Consider the following 23,173-nt stretch of genomic DNA (forward strand, 5'->3'; position numbering starts at 1 on the left):
GTGTGCTTCGGATGAAGCACGTGAAGATTATACTATGAAAGAAGAATGTATTTAAAAGTTGTTAATTAAATTGCTAAGCAAATAAGCTACTCAGAAACACCACTGTGTTTGAGCAGGAACAGGAAGTGATACTCTACCGCAGAGCGAGCGAACACCAAGTGACAGCGCCACCAATCAATAATGAATCCACTTTTCATTTTCCTTTAAAACAATATTTATTATTATTTAACCTTCATGTCTGTTATGTTGTTTGATAGTCAAAGGTGGCAAAAGTGTTCATTACTTAAGTAGAAGTGTTCATGCTCTTAGGCAGTTCTCTGTGAGCGGTAGGACTGTGTGTATTTGCCGTCCTGGCTCCTGGTCTTCAGCTCATGGTTTCTGAAAATCTAGTGAATTCGATAACTAGTTGATATCATAGGTGTACCTAGTAGGAGGCTGCAGGGCAGCACTGGTGGTCGCCAGTATTTTTAAACGTTTGAAGAGAAGGTGGTGTGCAGGTGGAGCAGGTACAACTTAGCAGCTGAGTTGCAGCTGCGCACTCAATATTATGTCGTTTATTTTTTGTCCCGCCGGCTGAATTGAAGGAAAATTTTTTTCTTAACTTTAAAAGAGGTGGTGAAAAATGGCAGAGGTGTGCTCAGCCCTGCTGTCTTTTGTGGATACTGGTGTATCATCGTGACATATTGGGATACTTAAATTAGCTGAGCCAAAAGTCCTATTTTCCCACAGACGGTAAAATAAACTAAATTGTTAAGTTATTCTGACACATACAACTACTGTTGTTGTTTAAATCACTTTTGCTGAAGTGCACTCAGACACAACATTAAAGACTCTGTGCTGCTGCTCCCACACTGACAGAAGCAACTGACAAGTAGGATATTTAAAGCTTTCAAAAGAAGAAAAAAAAATCAGATCTTCAGTTAAAGAGTTCTTCTCAAATACAAATATTATCTCACAGCATTACTACATTTATCTCTTATATTTGGATTAATATGCATTATTGTTGTTTTGATTTTTAATGAAATTCCGCTTCTGTTAGTTTCCAGAATCATTTTGTTGTTTTGTTATCTTTTTTTAAAAATAATTTATATTCTTTTCTCAAGTGCAAAATCTCTGCTAACAATTAGATATGAGTTTCCATGATGTGCTCTGGTTTAGAAAGGATTATGGTGTAAGGTAAAATAGTGATGGCATTTTGAAAATAGATATATATCTGGTCATGTCAGCATTCTTAGAAAAATGTTTTTAAATTAATATGTTTTTCTTTATGTGAACAGACCACACACATCCTGTGGGGGCGGGGCATCAGCAGAAATGAGTGTGAGCGTGCAGTCAGAGGTTTTGGTCGCGGCACCAATGACAAATATCTATTTATTTGCAAATAACAGTTTTTGAAACTCATGAAGTCCCTGTGATTGTTCTTTACTACATCATAGCAACATGTAAAAACAAAAACCAACTAAAGTGTCAAAGTGCATGAAAAACAAACTTTGTACAAAAAGGAGAAAACTGTTGCTGTCATACTGTTTTCTATAAAACCACTTAAAAAAATGGTACTTGTTGTCTTTTGCCCAAACATGGGTCTGACTTATGTATCAACCATCTGGTACTCAGACTTTTTTAGTGCAACTGTCCCAAATTAAACATTCAGATTTATTTAGAAAAGGACGAGCGGTGAAAATGTGATCTTTTTAGAGAGTTTTTGAGATGTTAATGTTCAGATTGGATCAGACTTCTCTGTCTTAATAATTTGATGTGATTAAAATTAGGATGATTCCTACATATATCAGAATCTGAATACGGTTTAAAGAACAGGCCACCAATCTCATCTTTCATCTCTGTACTCAGTCTTTTTCCAGAACTGAGCTTCCAATAAGAACCAACACAAACCCGTCGGTTTCTACCCAGAGAGGGAGAGAGAGACCTGCTGATCTTTAAATAAAAAAAATAAAAATAAATAAAGAGGACAATAAACCACACTGAAGTTTTTTTTTAAGGCCCCCTGGGAACCATGAGTTGGGACACTGACACTGTGGATTTACTGGGTTCACAGGAGAGTTTAACTACCAGACAGGTGAGTCCAGTATCTGTAATGTTAACCCGCCCATTATGTCACATCAGGAACAGGTTTGTTGGTTTCAGCTTAGATTAAAAAACAGATGTTCTTGTTTTATATTAATATGTTGTTAATGGTTCCAAATTCTGTGCACCACTAAATAATCTGTGCACACAATCTTGTAGTCTTTCTCTCACCTGCTCTCACCACTGTTTTCTCTTTAGAAGAGACAGAATCTCACTAATCATTTTTCATATTTCCACCCTAACGCTAATCACAGAAAGTAAAAAAAAAGAAAAGAAGGAAATGGTTGAATTTCTGCCTTTTGAGAAACCGCCCACTTATAGCGAGAAGTTGGGGTAATTTTTCAGGCTGTCATCAGAAGGCTGCCTAAAAATAGCATTAATGAAAACAGTGACTAATCCAGATGGTGGACATGAGTCGCAGTAACTGGTTTTATTTCATAAAAATAACCCAAACCATTTTTAGACCACTCGTTGGTTTGGATACTCTTAAGGCTTGAACCTGCGAGTGTGGCTGTAGCTACAGCTGCTAACTGAAGTCACTGAACTCAACTTCACCTTGTCTGTGGTGCTGGTGCCTTTTTGTGTCATGTTTCGGCTGCGTGCAGGCAGGAATTGGACCCAAACGCAAACTCACTAGAAACGGGATTGAACTTAAAATGGCAGCTGAACAAAGAACGCCTGCAAAACCTAAACTGAGAAGAATCTAACAAAACACACACAGGGAGAAACACACAGCATGAGGGAGATCACGACACTGACACAGAGAAACACAGGGCTTAAATACACTGGGAAATAACTAGGGGAATGAGACACAGAAGGGGAGCACAGCTGGGAGAAATCGGACATAACGAGACCCAAGGGAAGCGAAACTCAATACATTCACGTAGGACACAGACCTTCAAAGTAAAACAGGAAATGTAACATAGACGCAGACTTGACTAGGGGAGACAGAGCAACTAAGAAACACAGAGAACAATAACAGGGAGACACAGAGGGCGGCTAACTAAATACTCAGAGAACTAAAGAGAATACAAGAGACCCAAACTAAGACACTAGACTAAAGAATAAACTGGGGCAACAAAGATCTAAGATCCTAATACAAAAACTCAGAGACACAAGAAACTCAAAACACTGGGTCACCGACCCAGGACCGTGACATGTTGAAATGTATTAAGAACAATGAGCAGCTCTGTATGTGTGTAATTCAGCTGTACACTTTATGGATGCAGGTTGCTAACAAACCTTAACTAATCTAGTGTTTCCCAGTAACTTAGCACTCCACATTCTCCTCTTCAATATTTTTACTTCTGACTTGACAAAAATATATAAAATAAACCGTTCCTTAAGTGTCGATTACAATTCACTTTCTCTGCCCTTGTCTCATTGCCAGCAGCCAAAAGCTTCCTCTTATAGTTCATATTTTCCATAGCTTAAATGTTTGTCATAGAGAATCCTTGTTTGTGTATTTCTTTTAATGCATCCTTGCAGGACTTTGTTACTGACTGACTCAATTTGTGCTGACTTCAGTCCTAAGATGTTTCTTCATCAATGTCATTGTCTTCCTTATAATGTATTGTTTGATTCTTTAAGTGACAAAATCTGCATCTTGAGCAAACTCTAACAACAGTCTCCTGTCTGCAGTCTGGTGACCGTTGCACAAACTACAGCCTGTCCAAGAAAAGGCTGTCGATAGGAGTCGGTCTGCTGATAGTAGCCTTTCTGGCTTTGGTGACCCTTAATCGTAAGTAGACTTTATTAAACTTTACTCATTTGTAAAGGTGTGCAGTTCATTCAGCTCGATTTCACAGTGGAGTAACAGCAGGTATCCTTCAAAGACCCAGCAATTCTTTATGAGTTGGAGACCTCTGCATTCACCATTTATACAATCTATATCAGTCCTACTGTACTGTCAAGAGGACATTCTGAGTTTTCTGTCAATGCCACAGTCATGGTTGGGCTAACAGAGCACATGAACTTTCTTTTCAGAATGATGTTGTTGCTTCTATTTTTTACGGTCACAAGGATTAGGGTTAAGTGATGGTTTTTCTGCAGATTTAGTTATTGTACTGCCAAAATTCCAGTTGGGTCTTCAATTTGAGAGTCTGAACTTTGATGTAGTAGGATTACAGAAATGTAGTGGACAGTTAAATTGCTTTTCTACTAATATAGATATAGATATTTTGGTATGTAGACAGTAGCAGCCAGGAATCAAACCACCAAACATTTAAGTCGTTAGCAAATGACCTGCTCAACCTGCTGAGTCACAGCTACAAACTATAAGGAAATTTATATATATTTTTTAGTTCATTTTATAATATTGCTTTTTTTGTTTTTCCCAAGTACTGAAAAAGTTTACTTCTTTCACCTGTTCATCCTGCTTCATCCATGAAGTGAAAACATGCAGACACTTGTTTTGATAACACATCAGCTTCTTTATTTGATAATATAATATAATATAATATAATATAATATAATATAATATAATATAATATAAACGGAAACTTGGTTTGGAGTAATTGGTATAACTCCAGGTGACTTTTCTGAATTGGACTTTCACAGCTAGTTCTGGCTTTTTTTATGCGAACAGTTGTTTGAAAATTTTGGTAATTATATATTCAATATTGAAACATCCATATGTGTCATCAGTACACAACGATGACACGGTGCAGAGAATTTACATCGGCTCCATGGGAATCAGCAACCAGCGATTCCTGCCAGAGCATGAAGATCCCAGCAGCTCAGAGTTTACTCAGCTGGCCGCTCAAGTCAGCCAACAGGTGAGACCTAACAGACTCACAGCATGATGGGTGTTCTCCATGTATGCTGTATCGCATGTATCACTTTAACCACTGGTTACAACCGAGGTTTGCAGAACAGCATCTCTGAATCCACTCTGGGTACGTCTCCTGTCGGCTGGGAACAGGAAACTGTGGTTGTTCAGTAACATCAAAAGAACTGGACAATATAGGACTGCAATGATTTGCACATTTCATAAACCAATATTTTATTCACAATAGAAGACAGATAACATCTCACATTTTTAAACTGAGACTATTTTCTATGTTATGATTTTTTTTTTTTCCATTGCACAGTTTTAAGAGTCTTGACTTCTGCTGCATTTGTATGGTAGGGTCGGAATTTGGTGTAAACAGCAGGAAACCTTGGCCCTATCCTGCTTTGTGTCAACAGTTCAGCCTGGTAGTGGTGGTGTAGTGGTGTAGGGAATATTTTGTTGGTACACTTTGGGCCTCTTTGGGCTCGATGATGATACTCAACTTCTTGTGGCTGCACCATGTCACTGGTTTCTTGAACATGACAGTGACTTCACAGTAGTCAACTGGTCTCAACTGGTCTTTGTCACATGCACAGTCTCACATGTCACTGTGCATGTGACAAATCTCCAGCGACTGTGTGATGCCATCCTGTCGAGATGGATCAAGATCTTGTTGTTTAATCTGTGCCACAAAGAATTAAAGCAGTTCATGTATACATCCACACAATGAGACCTGATTAAATTGCAGGGTTAACTGCCTAATGATTCACTTACAACATGGTTCATTTTGCTAAATGACTGCTTGCTATGAATCTGTATTGTAATCTTGATGTTATCACAAACCTGTGGCTTCCTCTGTTGTGTGTTTCTGTCTTTGTTGAGGCAATTAAAGGAAGTCACTGCAATGATGTGTGACTTTTTTCTCTTTCAGCTGAAACTGATTTACTTCAAAAACTCAGTGCTGGCCAAATACTTCAACTGCAACATCGTCCAGGCTTTCAGGTACTGTGAAATAAAAACTTGACTGCCTGTCAGTGGCCATGGTGTGATGCTGACTGTTAAATGTTGTGTGTTTGTCATTTGTTCACTGTGATCAGCTTATCTAGTTGACGATGTTACGGTGCTGAATCAACAGTCAGTTCTTGAAGTTAATGTTTTCTAAGATGCATTAGAGTCGGTACAACTGTGACATGGATCAAGATGCAATGGCTTCCCGGGGTGGTCAGAAGGCAGCCATGCCCAGCCATGCGCACACGCACGCGCATATCAGGTGTTGCTATCCTAGGGGGGACCTGTCGTTGACACAATGCTTTCCTTAGCCGCTTACCTTAACCATCAAAAATGAATGCCTAATCATAAACCTCAGCCTAAACCTAACCTTGTAACCCTGACACTAAAACCGCATGTGTAAGACTGGGAGGTATGAAAAAAGAAGGGGTATTCAAAATTGGGTCCATATTTACCAGCAATGCACATATTAATATTTTGAATACATAAATTAGGTTTTATAAATATGGCCAGTTTGGTATTGTGGTGTTAAACGCTGAGCTGTAGTCCTTTGCATCTGAGTATTCGATGATTGGTTTTAATATGGTGGATTGGTTTGTACCTAAAATACTGAACTCTCTTGTTCAGTGGGGCACTTTAAAAATAAAGTCTATATAAATCCTTTCTGTGTCTTGTGGAGCAGTGAGGGTGACAGCGGTGACGACAGCATTGTGGTGTATTATGAGTCGAAGTTTGATGTCCCCGTCCCTCAGCAAACCACTGTGGATGAAGCCATTGAATCTCTGGAGCCTCCAGCAGAAAGTGAATGGGGCCAACAGGGACAAGGGCTGCTGAAACCCAGTGACACCCTGAACATCAGCAGCATCATCTCACAAGGTTTGACAGCTCACAGATCCATAAAATTTACACTTTTTTACAGGTTTGTTTGTTGTTTGTTACCAAATCAATTACCATTGTAAATGAGTTCCTGGATAAATGTTGCTTTCTGGTCAAGAGGTGGTTCTGGTCAAGGAAATAGTTCAGACTTCCAACAGGTATATGACTCGGCAGTGACTAACAGATGGCAGCATTAGACAGGAAGATGCACATAGTCCATGAAGAGGACACATTTCTTGAAACATCTCAAAAGTTCTGAAAAGTGCAAGAATGATCTAAGTTAGGTTAATATTTGAGCCTTTGAACTCAAAGCACCATATTTACTTTTTAAAAAATATTAGGTTAACATATATCTGAGATCTTCTGGTATCCACTTCCCTCACAGTGTGATTTTAGTTGATTCAGAATATAACAGAGATTCCTAAGTGGTTGCACGACTGCTGAAAATGCCTTATAGTGTGTGGTACATGCAACACTGATGTTTGCTGGAGACCACTTAGAATAACATATCTATTTCTGTATCACTGTTGTCTCCCAGTGGTGAGAAACTTTGAAGTCTTTGAAACACTGGATTTGCTCTAGTGGCTGCTAGACTGCTGCATTGTATCTGATAAGGCAATGGGGACTCAGGCTACGTCCACACCAGCCCGGATAGATTTGAAAACAGCGTTTTTGCCTGAAAACACTCTGCGTCACATTATCGTTTTCAGTCGTTTTCACAGAGTTGAGCTTCCACATTAAAACGGCCGAAAATGCTTACGTCCCAGTCCTGCACATGCGTGAAAAGCAAGAAGATTTAGCCTGCCTCATTTCTGTCAGCCAGTTATTTACTTTCCGGCTCTTTGAAACGTTGCAGAAAAATGTTGAGAAAAAGAACTGAGTTTTTTAAATGGACTAACAGTGAGGTGGAGATGTTGAGTATCACAAAAGTACAAAAGTGCAAAAGCGAGTGAGAGTTAAAGAATTTGAAGAAAAGCTATCTGGAGCATGTGCAGACATATTAATCTTTAACAGGGCTGTCAAAATTGAGAGCAAACAAAACAACTGCTGTATAATGCCCTCCGCTATCTTAGTTTAATTGGTCAGATGACTGCATCATATGACTACCATGCCTCATTGTTTGAGCAAGTCTCCATTTTCGCTGCTCACACTGCGACGCAAAAGCACCGTTTTGAAATGTATGCGTTTTTGAGAGCGTTTTCCACCAGTGAAAACACCGTCTCAGCGTGGACGGGAGGCCAAAACAATTAGTGTGGATGTAGCCTCAGCATATGCTGCTACTATTGCAAAAAAGTTTCAGGTGTCATGCTCGACAGCTGATGTGGCAAAAAAGCTCACAAAAGTGCTTTTATCTGAAAATGCAAAAAGTACACTATTTGGGACTTTATGAGACTGTTAAAGAAGTGTGTGATACAACAAGATATCATTATTGTCATAGTTATGTGAGTTTTGATGTGTTTAACTGAACAAATGCTAACCAGAGCGACCTTGAATAATAAATAATTACATTACAGCAAAATAAAATCATACATGATTAAAAAAGAAAATTCCACCAGTATTTATCTGAACATTTTAAGCGTCATGAAATTTGAGTTAGTAGTGAAGAACTGATATGTGGTGTCCTAATAAATGTATTTTTGTGTTCACAGCTATAGATCAGCGCTTGGCCAGGACCCCATTAACTGGTGAGAACTGGTTTACCTGCAAGCATTTGTGTAGTAAAGTATACAACTTTATTAAAATTAAAATGTAAAGAAGTCTGTTTATGGAGGTAAATAGGTTGCAAAATATAAAAGCTTGTACCTTCATATCCTGTTGAAAAAAAAGTGATGCATTCATGGTAGTGCTGGTGTGGGTCAAACAAGAACTTTTTTCAATGTATTTTCAGAGAGGATGTTCTTCAACATCCACGTCAGAAACCCTGGATTTGTTCATTCTCCAGGGTTTCCAGATTATCTTTATCCTCCAAATCTCAACTTGCAGTGGAGGCTTCGTGCGGACCCGGGCCACAGAGTCCAGCTCAGTTTCCACAGTCTGATCTTGGAGGACGACTGTCAGCACGACTTCATCAAAGCCTATGATTCGCTGGCTCCCATAGAGAAACGTGCTCTGACAGAGTGAGACAAATAATCCCTCTCCAAGAATTTAAACTGTTATCTACCTCTGTGTGTTTGAGATTTTAGCTTATTACAGTGATGGGCAGATATACTTCAGGGGCGGATGCATGAATCTTTGCAAATTCACAGCTAAAGCTATGTGTACGGGAAAAGGCAGAAAGGTACACTCATTCTTTTTATTGTTGGATTTGTTTGCAAAGAAGTTTTTGAACGCTAAGTTTGTAATAATGTAGATAGATGTTTTAGTTTGGTAAGCTACCTTAATTCCTGCCTAACTTAAAAACCAAACTGTGTAGATCTGGTCTGAGCTATATGGGAGAGCTGTGTATTTTTATGACACATTCTTCCTTTATAAATGCTTGGGATGTTTTTTCTTTTTTCTTTTTCACATCTTTACATGCATCCAGCCCCAGGACTGTGGTATCACTGCTCTGTGTTATCAGAAATAAAACGGGCCTTTCAGGCTTCTTTAAAGTTCCTCTTTAAAAGTTAATATATCCATTCTTTTCTCAGACAGTGTGGTCATCCTCAAAAATCATTATCCTTCATCTCTGGAAACGTCATGTTACTGACGCTGGTCACAAATGAGGAGAAAAACTTCCCTGGCTTCAAAGCAAGCTACTTCCAGATTCCTGTGACTAAACTAAGTAAATGAAGACACATTTTGAACAGTTATCACTTCTTCATGTTTTTTTAAGGAAAAAAGAAACAATTGTTTTCACTGGGTCTCAAAGAATTTCATGAAAATAATATTGCACTTATATACATAGATTAACGTGTAATTTTGTCTTCCAAGAAACTGATGCATTCTCATAAACTTATAATTATTCAATAAAAAAATCCATAAGCTAGAGCACACAGACAAAAACATGTCACTGTAACTGGGATTATGCACTTGAATGTGTACGGAAATAGAATTCAGTTGACCTGCAGGATTATGTTGTGTCAGTGTAAACACCGTCTCCTGACATTTCTGCTGATTCTTGTGATATTAGAAACCTAATAAATGGAAGCTGAGTATAGTGATGAACTATCTGTTGTTCAGATTGTGGTGGCACAATGACTGAAGACAAAGGCTTGTTCTCTTCACCATTTTTCCCCTCCAATTACCCTCCAAGCACATCATGTGTCTGGAACATCGAGGTAAGTCCTCAAGATCCTATTTTAATTTCATTTAAATTAAAAATTAAGAATAAAAAAATGAATAAGGGGTTGCTATCATCTACATCAGATTTCTGATGACAATCCCCCCCCCACCCACCCTATCAGCCTTTTACAGCTGAGTGGTAAAAATGGATGGAAAACAATACACACAGATGCAGATCCCATCTAAAACCCCAAAGAATCCACTGATCATCCACTGACCTTGACATCCGTTTTCACAACATTTTCTCAGTTAATAATTACATTTGAGTTGTATTTGATTTTCAGGTTGCAAAGGAAAAATTTGTGAAGGTTGACTTCAAAAAGTTCTTTGTGGGAAATCAAAGTGAGCATTGCCCCCATGATTATGTTGACATCAACGGTGAAAGGTAAGTAAGCATCAGTTTATGCCTCCTTTTACTGACTTTGTACATCATCCGTGCCAGTGGTGGGATTGCATGAGTCCAAAATTAAAACTGCAGAGTTCTGAGTCAGCAAATCCCAAATAAAGACCACAAGTCAATGTGTCAGAAGAGTTTTATGACTTGATCAATCAAATTGTGAACATTGCCTTAAATTTGATTTATTCTGCTCATTTTCATCTCAATTTTTTATTATTGGACTGGACTAGAGTAGCTTTGCATGATTCACTGTTCATATAATAATAATTTATCTTATAATGGGCTTTTGATGTAGCCTCTAAGCACAGTCTGAAACAAGCTCCTCTCTCGTTAAGCCAACTTTTTACTAATGAACTGATGCTCACAAACAGAATGTTGGAACAGCAGGTGGATGGAGGTTGTGTGCCCACAGGCACAGCTGTGTGCGCACGGTGACCATATAAAGGATTTTCCTAATATTTGACATCATACAGACCCAGGTGTAGAAAAACTCCTATTTTAGAATTTACAGCATGCTTAAAACAAAAAATTCTGGCTTACTGCATTTGTGCTGACCATTGACACACTGGGTGATGACCACAGAATCAGAATTAATGTAGAATTACTGTAGTTGGTTATGTGTTGGCACAACATTGCCCCATCCCTTTTTTATACTTGAATGATTTATGGGTCATTGTTCTTCATGCCTGGAAAGCTATCGCTCAAGGCCACTTGAAAAATTAGTTGAAAGTTACATGAACAATTTTGAAATTCATCCCCATATATGCTAATGTGAAGCCAACTGCTACAATCTAAAGGGGGTAAAATTAGACTCAGTTCTAACCTTTGAGCCACACATCAGTAAGTTGTGCAGTCATGCTTTGCATGAAAAAGTCATGTATTCTTTTGTTTTTTCTTGGCTACATTACTGGAGCTGTGTTCTTTCTGGTACAAATAAGAAGTTACTCTCTCACATCCAACTAGTTCAACATGCAGAATAGAATAGAATAGAATAGAATAGCTCTTTATTGCCATTGTTACAAAAACAATGAAAGGCAGTTTGGCATCTCTCCATGTGTGTGAAGTACACAAAAGCATACGTATTTACACAATAACAGACAAATTTACACAAGAAAGATATGTACAAGTTATACATACACCTGCATGGATGCACCCATAAATACATACACACATACATACATGCATGCGTACATATGTACACACACATATTTCCACATACACGTTTACATATATATACATACACATACATGCCCTCTGATGAGCAGGTGCATTGTGAGGTGCAGTGTGATCAGTGATATTGCACACTGAGTGGGTGGGGTGGGGTTGGGGGGATTTAAGTACCTGAGCTTATGACTGATTGAATCTATTTGAGGAGTCTGTAGCTCAGATTTCCGGCTCAAATTTACATTTCAGGAAAAAACTTGAGTTTTAACATTTGGCTGTTTGGTCATGAAGCTTCTCTGTAGCTGGACGAGTATTGTTCTGTGTTATTCAACAGAATCACACTGTATGTGCTCTAAGTATTAGTTATTCATCCCGTGTCACTAGACTGTGTTGAAAACACTATTTTAGGACTTGTGTGTGTATGTATGTCTGTTTAGATGGACAGACAGACAGACAGACAGCTCAGTGTGTGTCTGTCTATCTCTTTTTTTTGTTGTAGGCTGTGTGGCAATGGCTTAAACACCAGACTGATCACCATCAAAAGCAACAAGGTGACCATTACGTTTAACTCGGACTCCTCCTATGTTGACCAGGGTTTCACTGCTGAGTATGAGGCCTTCATCCCGACTGACTGTAAAGAGAACTTTTAAAAAACATTTTAATAAAAGGATTTTAGCATTTTCCAACCCAGGCAAATAGATGAAGGGACTTTTTATTTTATCAGCTTGTCCGGGAAGGTTCCAGTGCAACAACTCCCTGTGCATCAGCAAGATTTCTCAATGTGATGGCTGGAACGACTGTGGAGATAACAGTGACGAGATCAACTGCAGTGAGTCCAAACCATCAAACATCTCTTTGTATGAAGTCTAAAAAGAATAAAAGAAGGTTTAGCAAAAAAAATCCAGGTTAAATATCAACTGGAATTGACCTCAAAAAAACTGTAAATCACACTCAGTCTGTAGCATTTTATTGTTGTTGTGTTCAATTTGTTTCTCTGCTTAGCATGTGACGCATCTCAGATACAATGCAAAAATGGTCACTGTAAACCCAAATCTTGGCTGTGTGATGGGATTGATGACTGTGGAGACAACACAGATGAACAAAACTGCAGTGAGTAAAGCAGAAATTTAATTTCTACCTATTTCATTTCATCAAATCAAAACATTTTTATATAGCACAATTAAAAACAACAATGGCAATCAAAGTGCTTCACAAGTTAGGAGCCAATAAAATAGACAAATTTACCAACAGCAAAACAACAGCAACACAAGAAAAACATAGAAACCAGCCAAATGATAGTCAAACTAACCCAAGTCAGAGCCAAAGTAAAAAGATGAGTCTTTAAGTGAGATTTAGAAGACTGAATAGACTCAGCAGTGCAATAACATTCTTTGATCAAGGTTAGATCAAGTAGTTGGTCTTAAAGCCAGACTGGAACTTTTCGCTAATACCACTGGTATCTAAGAAGTTTTTTACATACTACTTTTTCCAGGATTTTTGGCAAAGAGGGAAGTTTAGAAATTGGCCTGTAATTTGAAAGAACACTAGAATCAAGATTGGTCTTCTTAATAACAGGTTGTACAACAGCATGCTCGAAGGCAGACGGTACACAACCTGAAGACAGTCAGACATTCAATATACATAAAATACAGGGCCCAATAGTGTTCAGCGCTTCCTTGAAATTACGGGCAGGAAGAATATCATATGGGGAATGGAGATTGTTAAGTGATCAATTATTTCCTTTACATCCGAAAGAGATACAGGCTCAAACTGCTGAAAGACAGCAAAGTATTTAGGACTGGGACTTGATGTGAGAGTACTGAGTACTCTCTGGGCCCTTGAAGTTGTAATTTTATCAATAATATACCTTAAAAAAAATTTCACAAAGGGAGCGAGGCTTGTGGCAATTGGTCAAAATAAGACCGGACAACAAGGCAGATTTAGCAGCTTTCATAGACTTCTGATATTTTGATAAACAGTTTTGAAGGATTTTCAGTGACACTTGAAGCTTCAGAGCACAGGTATTTTCATTCAGCCAGAGTTGATGTAAAGACTTAGTACACGTAGTCTTTGGAGGAGCCAGAGTGTCCAGAATAGAGGAGCATGTGGAATTAAAAAGGTTGGTAAGCTCATCCACCGATCATTGCTTCTTCTTTTTGTTTTTTTTTTTGGCTTCTCCCTTAACTTTAGGTATTGCCACAACAGATTATCTAACTTAATCTCGTAATCTGGCGTGTGTGTGTGTGTGTGTGTGCGTGTGTGTGTGTGTGTGTGTGTGAATGAGGACCCCAAATGCAGACTCTGAGGCAGGGATTAAATTAAATCAACTCTTTATTGAAGGCAATCCAACCCAAAAGGTAACAAAGGAAAATATTGAAAACATTGAAAAACCAGGAAACACGAGGGAACCCAGCTGAAACTAATCAGGGAAACAAGACAAAATAAAACAGAACACTAAACACATATGACTAGGGTTGGCAAAATAAAGAAGGAAGCGATTAAACAAGGAGAAATCACAGAAAGAAGACTTCATAATACATGGTTCTTACTGGAGAAGCAGTGTTACTGAAAGACAGAATATCATAAACACAACTGGAGCCAAAGCAGAAACCTTGATAACGACTAAGAAGAAAACTAAAGATAAACCTGCAAAAAAATAGAATGCAGAAGTCTAAAATTCTGGTACCATGACATAAATAGATGACATGATTTTTGTTTTTGTCTTATCAGCTTGTCCAGGAAGGTTCCAGTGCAACAACACCCTGTGCATCAGCAAGAGTTCTCAATGTGATGGCTGGAACGACTGTGGAGATAACAGCGATGAGATCAACTGCAGTGAGTCCAGACACAAACACGGGTTTTCTTTGTGACTCTGCTTTGGGTGTGACGTGTCTTGGATACTAAAAAAAAAAAAAAAAAAAAAATCACTCACAGCAAACCAAAATTATGGCTCAGAGCGTATGTAAAAATTTTTTTAAAAAAATTGTTGCATTTTTAGCAGACATTTATTTTGAGTGAAGAAATGAACACAGTTTATGTTGTGACCCAGAAAGAGTAATATTTCAAACTCCGCCACTCTGCGTTCCTCGGCAACTGCCTCGTTTGAGCTTTGGACAAAATGCATTCTGGGATATTTGCCTGGGTTTAGCTACAGTGGCTAGTGAGCTGACTGGAGACCAAAACAGCCAATCAGAATTTTTTGCATCCAAGTCTGTGATTGGTTGGTTTTGTGGCACAAATATAACTGTGCCAGCCACTAGGTTGTGGCATTTCATGTACGCCCTGCCTGCTAGCTTAGGGTCCTCCCTGTTGTGGTAGACCCCAGTCTCTATCGATCTTGTGCTTACAGTTTGTTCTTGTGCTGTGATCAGTGTCTCTGTGCTGTCGTTAGGTCCAGCTGTTGGTAAGATTTCTCAGCCACTTCTTCTGCTGTTGCTACATGCCATGCAGGGGCCCGTCCTTTCACCATGGTTCACTTTCTTGCTCCTCTTCTTTCTTGGGTTTCTGCTGCCTGAGTTATCCATTAAGCACACGGGCAGTTGTGGCCACCAATGTGTGACACATTAATTCATAGGCTTTCTTCGTCAAGGTTGAAAGGAAGTGAATGTGCTATCTGCAGATGGTGTTTTGCCCCTCTGGTGTTTCAGCCAATTCCTTTCTGGGCACTGCTCATTTTTGAGCCATGTGCTTGTTTATCCTAGCCAAATGGACAGGACCTTCCACATGGTGCTGCCAGAGGGGGATTGTCTGTTATGCAGTATTCAGATATTCTAGTAGAAGACCTCATAGAAAGTAATAGCAGTTGCTTCTTACGGACTCTTACAGATGTTGGAACACTGAGCAACTAGTTGTTTGAATGTAAGTGTAAATTGTGGCGTTAAATAATTCATAGGTCCCAAATCCTCATGTAATCTCTTTCATAGGGGTAACTGGTGTAGTAGCATTCTGATAATACCCTTTTCTCATAGCTTGTCCACTGGAACCATAACCTGGCTCCAGTAGCCACTCATTAACATGCCGTGGCCCCTCAACACCTGATGTGGATCTTGTTAATATAGGCAACGTCCGAGCGGGCATTGCTTCATTTATATATTTCTTTCTCATATACTGAAGTAGGCTTTGGAAAGCTTTGGTATATGTAGCCTAGGGGCCTTAGTGGTTGGGATTTAAACTCCTGATGTACTGCTCTGAAGACAATTAGTGTTACCACTGTACAGCACAAGTTTTTGTCCCATGCTTTTTGGGAATTCCTCGTTCATGGCAAATGCAGTCCCTATCACAACTGGGATTTGGTGGATACCCATTCCTCTTTACAAAGGGTAGAAATACGCCAATCCATTCAGTGTGGGGCATGTTTATATCTAAATAGACCCACACGCAGAGCACTGTTAAAAGTTAAGACAGGTTCATTTAACAGACTATCAAAAAACCAAGGAAGTTGCTCTGCATGAATCAGAGACAAGGTGTTACAGGTAGTGCTGGGTATGCGCACTATCAACAAAATTAATTCAGTTCAGTTCAATTCAGTTTTACTAGTATAGCTCCAAATCACATCAACAGTTGCTTTAACATCACAGGAATCTAAATGCTGAGAAGTCTGCACAGAAACACAGGTTAAAATCAAAACAGAGCCTGACGGTGATGAGAACAGGACAGATGTCAGACACGTTTCCTGGCTGATGCAATAATCTGATGAGGACGGAGAGTCTTCTTCCACATTAAGAAACCAGCATAATGACCCGATTAGGAACTGGTAGGTTAATCAGCAGATCTTGTGACAGGTGAGTAATGAGCAGAGAGGTGGAGATGCCAGGAGGAGGCCTGAACCCAAATCATTTTAAAGAGAATTATTTATTTATTTTATAAATGTTTAATTACAGGATTGCAGCATTCTCTGAACTAGGTAAATAGATGAAGGGATTTTTTTCTGTCTTGTCAGCTTGTCCGGGAAAGTTCAAGTGCAGCAACAACCGGTGCATCAAGAAGACTCTGCAGTGTAACGGCAGGGATGACTGTGGAGACAACAGTGATGAGCTCAACTGCAGTGAGTCCAAACCATCAAAGATCTCTTTGTGTAAAAAGAGTTAAAGAAGGTTTAGCAAAAAATGTGGATTAAATCTCAACTTGAATTGGTCTCAGAAGAGCTAAAAGCTACATAAAGCCTGTTTAAAAGAAGATGAAGTAAATATTCTGATAGAATCCTTTCCCCCCAACTTTATCTATAGAACAGTTTTTCTTTTCTTTATACAAAAGTCCCAGACATACAGTACAAAAAACCAACCGATAGTTCACTTCACAAGCAACAACTGCATGTCAACACCCCGCCAATTACCTACCTACCTCCCCATGTCAGGTTCAGGACACGAACAGGACCCAAATGCAGGACTTTCTGGTTAGTGACAGTTAGTTTGTTTACTCACTATTCATTATAAATAATGTAACAGTTTCCAAAGACGTGACTTCTTCCTGGTACTCCCTACTCCCGCACAGCGCTCGTGGTCCATGGTGTGAAAGATGAAAACCCAACACTCGATATTTACAATAATGCTCTTCTCCTGCGACACACTCCTTTCCAGGTTCCTAAAAAAAACAGGATATGATGATCAATTTAGCATTCACACAGACAAGAGCAAAAGACAGGTTCATATCAGAGCCAGGGCTGTACTGACTAGGTCACTCAAAGATCCAGTGTTGATTGAAGCTCAGCTAAACACTGTTAAGTAGTGGACCACTGACGAGGGTAATCATCAGCAGCCGGTTAGAGTTTGTAGACGACAGTTGTGGGTGTCTTCAGCACAGGAATTCCTTCCGACTATACATACATTACACAAACATCACATGGGGAAGACAAGTCAGAGAGTTATAACAATGGAAAATGCACAACATGAAGAAAGACGAGGAGAAAAAAAAGAACTCCCCCCAGACTGAGCTCCAACAAGGAGATCAGTTTGAGAATAGAAAAAAAAAATCAACTCGGCACATGAATCATCACACAATATAGAAGACATAAGCTTCGAAGGCGTCAGGGGATTGGGAAGCTCATCTGTAACCGGAAGGTTGCCGGTTCGATCCCCCTGGCAGACACTTGGTATATTTCCTGTCTGCCATCTATAATCCAGTTTTGAGATCCCTTCCCAGACCCCTTAACGCCCACTCACACCCTGGGCCATCTGACCTCAGGAAATCACGCGATAGGGTGGGGCTAGGTTTCACAATGAGCTCACCCGAAACCCTGGCTGATTGTGACCCACACCTGTTTTCACACCTTGGCTCATGTGATTAGCTAAAGGATCATCGGGGGTTCCTTTGTCCCTCTTTGGGGGGAAACTCCCACTGGGTTTAAATCTGGGACTCTCTACCATTTGACCCTTAGAACTGAAGAAGCTTCTCGGATGAGAGGTGAAACATCTTCAAGCAACTTTTCTTTCCAAGCTCCTTAGACTACGATGACCTGGATGACTGAGAACCTTCACGGACATGTTAGATTAGAGTTTTCTTAGGGACTGATATCATGTGTGTCTCCTTTCATTTAGCTTCAGTGGTGTGCTCAGCGTTCACCTTCCACTGCAGTAATGGACTCTGCATCAGTAAACTGAACCCAGAGTGTGATGGAGAGCAGGACTGTGAGGACGGCTCTGACGAGGCTAACTGTGGTACGTTTACCACACACTCACCCACAGATGGTTGCAGTGTGACTTTTCTTGTTACTTGGACATTGAGATCTGTGTTTGCTTTCAGATTGCGGGACGAATCTGTACAGTAGCACTCGTATCGTGGGAGGTCAGGCAGCTAGTGTGGGTGAGTGGCCCTGGCAAGTAAGCCTCCACTTCAAGGGGCTAGGACACGTGTGTGGAGCCTCTGTGCTGAGTGACCGTTGGCTGCTGACTGCTGCCCACTGCGTCCGAGACACTACAGTTTACAAGTAGGAGCTCCTCCATCTGAAGTACTGAGTGTTTAGTAGTGTTCAGATGTTTGATCATTGATTGTACTTGGATCCATGATCAGACATCTAAAATTTTAAAACCTTGCCTGAATCTCTCGTTCATAGTCATCTACTCTGGAATTTCTAGACAGCTTCCAGTGCAATGCTAGTTTTCTCTACCTGGAATTCCAGTTCTCACTCTTTGGTTGTGTCGTCTGAAATTCCATCTCAGACCCAAAATTTTAACCCAGAGCATCCAATATGCCTCACTTTGGATGCTTTTTTTTCACAAAAACAAAATGTTTTTTAATGATTGCCATTTAGACACACTGAAAGAGATTCAGAAGATGACCTTGAATGACAGATCAGATTAATTTATTTCAGGTAAGGTTTCAGTCTGTAGTCTGAGGCCAGTCACAGATCCTTTTATAACAATTCATGTGTGTCAAACTGTGACAGACACTGTTAATATGGCCTTGAAAAGGGCTTTCACTGCCAATAAGTAGTAGACTATCAAATAATATGTGGAGGTTATGTAACTCTATCCTAAGAACCCCATTATGTTTTTGAATTATTAGGCATTATTGTATACTTTCTCTAAATGGCATTCCTATGGCTTCCTGTGAGGAATCTTGGAATTTTTCACCACCATATGTACTTTAATGTGTATGTTAAACAGAAATGTAGGAGTGCTTTCTTGCAGTAGTAGCTCTACAATTAGAAATATCCTGTCTCAGAGTGATTCTAAAAAACGAGTCTATGCATTTATTAATTCTAGGCTGGACTACTGTAGGTCATTATTATCTGGCGGTACTAAAAACTTCCTGTAAAGCCTTCAGTTGATCATAAAAGCTGCAGCAAGAGCACTGACAGGGACTAGAGAGCATCTCTTTCTTGTACTGGCTTCTCCTTATTGGCTCCCTGTTAAATCCAAAATCAAATTTAAAATCCTTCTAATCACACACAAGGTCAATTCAACTTTCATTTCAATTTCATTTTATTTATATAGCGTAGAAATAGAACAACAACAGCCTAAAGTCTTGAACAATCAGGTACCTAAGTCTTGTCCTCCTGGCTTACCTTTGTTCCCAGAATATTTAAAAGTAGAATGGGAGTCAGAGCCTTTTAGGCACCTCTTATGTGGGAACAAACTCCCAATTTGGATTCAGGAGACAAACTCTGTACTTTTAAGACAGTAAAAAAAAAACTAAAAAAAACAAAGAAAAAATGTAGGGACAAATTTACTCTGAGTTTGGAACAGTTCAAAACATTGTTTTAACATTAGCATACTTTGACAATTTTACAGTGTCAACAGAATTCAGAGAGTATTTAAACTAATTATACAAAAGTGACTTATTAAAGGCAAAAGGTAGTTTATTGTGCCATCATTAAATACTAAGAAAAACAAGAGGCTATGCAAGTCTTTCCTCAATCCTTTTAATGCTTTGTTTAAAACCACGTAAAAGTAAAGATGCCTTTAAATATAAGTAGAAATAAATTTAAAATTATCCATTTATTAATTTAAATGATTAGCCATTCAGTAAAAGGACTAGCTGTTAGAATCCCTGACAGCCAGTCTTTTCACTGAATGGCTAATAATCCAATGGCTAATAATCATTGATCTAATTCAGTATTTTATTTTAAATTCAATTCAAGATTTGAGGTTAAAGAAGTTGTTTACAGCTGTCTGTTTTATTGATGTAGGCTGTCTCACGCTGACCAATGGGAGGCCTTTTTAGGCCTCCATGTGCAGAACCAGACCAATGAGTGGACAGTAAAGAGAGGTGTGAAGCAGATCATTGCTCACAGGTACTACAACAGATACACTGAAGACAATGACATCGCTCTGATGGAGCTGGACACCAGAGTCAGCCTAACCCAGCACATCAGACCCATCTGCCTGCCTTCCTCCACCTACTACTTCCACTCAGACCAAGATGCTTGGATCACCGGCTGGGGGACTACCATGGAAGATGGTGAGATGATAATAAAGAATCACTTAAACACTGCCCATCTCAAAGCTCTTTCCACACTGGAAGTGATGAGGGTGATGAGTTTGAATAAAATAATGAGAAAGACAAACATTTGAGTAGTTAGTGGGAGCAGATCTGTGGAGGTAGTTTGGTTTAATATAAACTTTTACAAACAGAATCTATTTTTTTTGTTATTCATCCACAAGCTCTACATGATATGATCTTGTTGTCTCTCAGGTGTCGCAGCGAGTGTCCTCCAGATGGCGGAAATTCTGATCTTCAGCAGTCGGTTGTGTAATCTCCTCCTGTATTACAGGGTCACAGATAACATGTTATGTGCCGGATTCCTTTCAGGAGGCGTGGATACCTGTCAGGTACAAATAATTCACACATGCTTGCAATCTGGTTGTTAGCACCTTTTCATTAGTGCCTACTCTGATCGACTGGCCACGACTCGACTCGACTCGGATCGACTGATTTGATTGTAGAAATTATTGTAGTTGATTTGTAGAAATTGTCTTTGTTGCCAGTGTTGTGCCAAAAAGTGATTTCCGATGGTTTTCTGTGGGTTTTTCTTTTTTACGTCTGATATATTTACTTATATCAGTAAAAAGACTGTTGTGAAAAAGATTTATGACAGGGTTACATATAAAACAAAGAAATTGTCTGTTTTTGAAATATCTTCATGGCTCTTTTTATTTGTACCCATATTCTCATCAATCCAGGTCTTTTTTGATCACTTCAAGTAAGCTTAAAATATATTTTTAATGTCAATGTTAATTTTACCTGGATAAATAAAGCATATATAAAAGTCACTTTCTGGCTAATTGATATTCTTCATGAGAGATGTGATTGACCTATTTTTGACAGATTTTAGGTCAACAAGTCATTTATAACACCCTAAATTCCTGCAACCACCAGAAATCACTTTTTGGCACAGCACTGGCACAAAGGCTTCAAAGACAGCAGTAAAGCTGTCGTACACATTGCAAGGCAGTTTGAGCTCTTGTTGGCAGCTTCATCTGATTTCCAAAATCAGCGATATGATTATTCAGATCAGAAAATCGAGCCTGGTTCAAGAAAATAAATTCCACAAATCCTTCCAGCAAAATAACATCGGTTTTTAGTGTGTAAAAGCCTTCAGAAAATCACATGGTTTGTATTGTGATGCTTGTTGGGATTCAGTCGGAGATATTTCTCAGTAAATTAAGTGAGCTGAATGTCAAGTTCTGCTGTGACTCTTCTTTCTAACTCTCAGGGTGACTCCGGCGGGCCCCTGTCTGTCGCCAACTCCCATGGGCAGTTTTTCCTGGCAGGCGTGACGAGCTGGGGCAAAGGCTGTGCTCTAAGTTTCAGACCTGGTGTCTACACCCGAGTTACCAAATACCGCAGCTGGATAAAAGAGAAAAGTGGAGTGTAGCAGCAGGAAGGTGAACAGTTTTCCGGATTATGGATATTTCTGTTGGAAATCGAACCAGATGTTGACATTTTGAACCACAGCTTATGTTTACTGTTTGCATGAAAAGTGCTAAGGAGCAATCACAAAGATGTAAAAGAGAGCTCAATAAAATCAGCCTTTCAATTATCTATTGAAAACTAAACCACATTATTATAAAACCCCAAGTTGAAATGTTTTATTCTGCCATTTAATTCAAAGTTTACTATGTAAATATTCTACATTTTCATTAGTTTGGAAGTTTAACCTAAACTAACTCTGATCCAAGTTTAGCCAGGAATTTAATAAATAGATCCAGTAAACTTTTTGTTATTCAATATGAAACTAAATCATCATAATACACCATGTACTGCCTGAAATACTATGAAACTAAATTGCTTTTAGCAGGAAACCTCAAGCTGTTCACAGGTTTACATTAGCAAGTCAACTTAGATAGACTATAGATTAATATGTGTTCTTTACTGGTCAATCATACGTGTGTGTGTGTGTGTGTGTGTGGGCTCCAGATATTCCCTTGCTCTCAGTGTACAGAACACAGTTGACAGCAACAATACTGACAACCTGACATCGACATGTCACAGACAATAAAAACACATATAGCACATTTATGGTGCAGAGATTCTCGATTATTTATCGAATACATATGCCTAAATGCAAATCTAAAATATGCATAACTAGTTCATATATATACAGTATGTGTAAGGTATGTATGTATGGCTGCTTGTGAACTTTCTGTTTTATTTTATGCCATGTCAGCTCAGTCCCTGCTGCCACCTCCTCTCCTATCAGCTGCTCCGATCGGCCATCCTGGCGTGCACTGCTCTGTAGCAGGGGAGGAGCTGGATCAGGCTGTGATGAGGGCGTGATGGCTCTGCAGTAATATTTCCTGCTTCCTGATACTGGATTTGTAAAAATCTTGAATCGAGAGCGAGTCAGCACAAATTATTTTTTCTGCAGACATCACAGTGCATTGTAGTCTTTTTTGTCCTGTTTGGTGGCTGATCTAAAGTATACAGTGATAGATGAGCAGACTGGGTTACTGCATAAAAACTCCTGAGGCAGCTGGCACAAGAAGTACTGCTGGGCCTTTGAGATTCTGCATCTCAGAAGTCTGAACGTTTTCCAGAATTATAGCAGAATTATATTTTTTAAAATTATATGAAACAGCAACATAGTTATAGCTTGCTCACAAAATGTGTTGTACTTAGTTTTTTTTTTCTTTACATGAGATAAAATGTCAAAGTGTTGTTTGATGCCA

The 23,173-nt window shown here is 39.2% G+C and overlaps 1 protein-coding gene across 1 annotated transcript; it reads left to right on the forward strand.

The window, feature by feature from the left end:
• Window positions 1-1,860: 1,860 nt before the first annotated feature.
• Window positions 1,861-22,463, forward strand: LOC146364993 (suppressor of tumorigenicity 14 protein homolog). The gene is made up of 20 exons (XM_084917467.1): window positions 1,861-2,074; window positions 3,724-3,823; window positions 4,729-4,859; window positions 5,787-5,857; window positions 6,546-6,739; window positions 8,389-8,424; window positions 8,628-8,856; window positions 9,370-9,503; window positions 9,902-9,999; window positions 10,288-10,388; window positions 12,064-12,197; window positions 12,289-12,393; window positions 12,567-12,674; window positions 14,295-14,399; window positions 16,504-16,608; window positions 18,098-18,217; window positions 18,303-18,486; window positions 20,191-20,462; window positions 20,697-20,833; window positions 21,718-22,463. Exons 1-20 carry the CDS (start codon window positions 2,012-2,014, stop codon window positions 21,877-21,879), a joined length of 2,589 nt encoding a protein of 862 aa, XP_084773593.1. The 5' UTR covers window positions 1,861-2,011; the 3' UTR covers window positions 21,880-22,463.
• Window positions 22,464-23,173: the final 710 nt, after the last annotated feature.

Source organism: Perissodus microlepis, chromosome 20, assembly GCF_051167445.1.
Source record: "Perissodus microlepis isolate ML-2025 ecotype Zambia chromosome 20, ASM5116744v1, whole genome shotgun sequence".
Classification (NCBI taxonomy): Eukaryota; Metazoa; Chordata; class Actinopteri; order Cichliformes; family Cichlidae; genus Perissodus; species Perissodus microlepis.

Coding starts and splice junctions, on each gene's coding strand:
- LOC146364993 (XM_084917467.1), top strand. CDS start 2,012: ATGAGTTGGGACACTGACACTGTGGATTTACTGGGTTCACAGGAGAGT. Junction 6,740..8,388: donor CAGCAGCATCATCTCACAAG/GTTTGACAGCTC, acceptor TTGTGTTCACAG/CTATAGATCAGCGCTTGGCC. Junction 20,834..21,717: donor GAGGCGTGGATACCTGTCAG/GTACAAATAATT, acceptor TCTAACTCTCAG/GGTGACTCCGGCGGGCCCCT.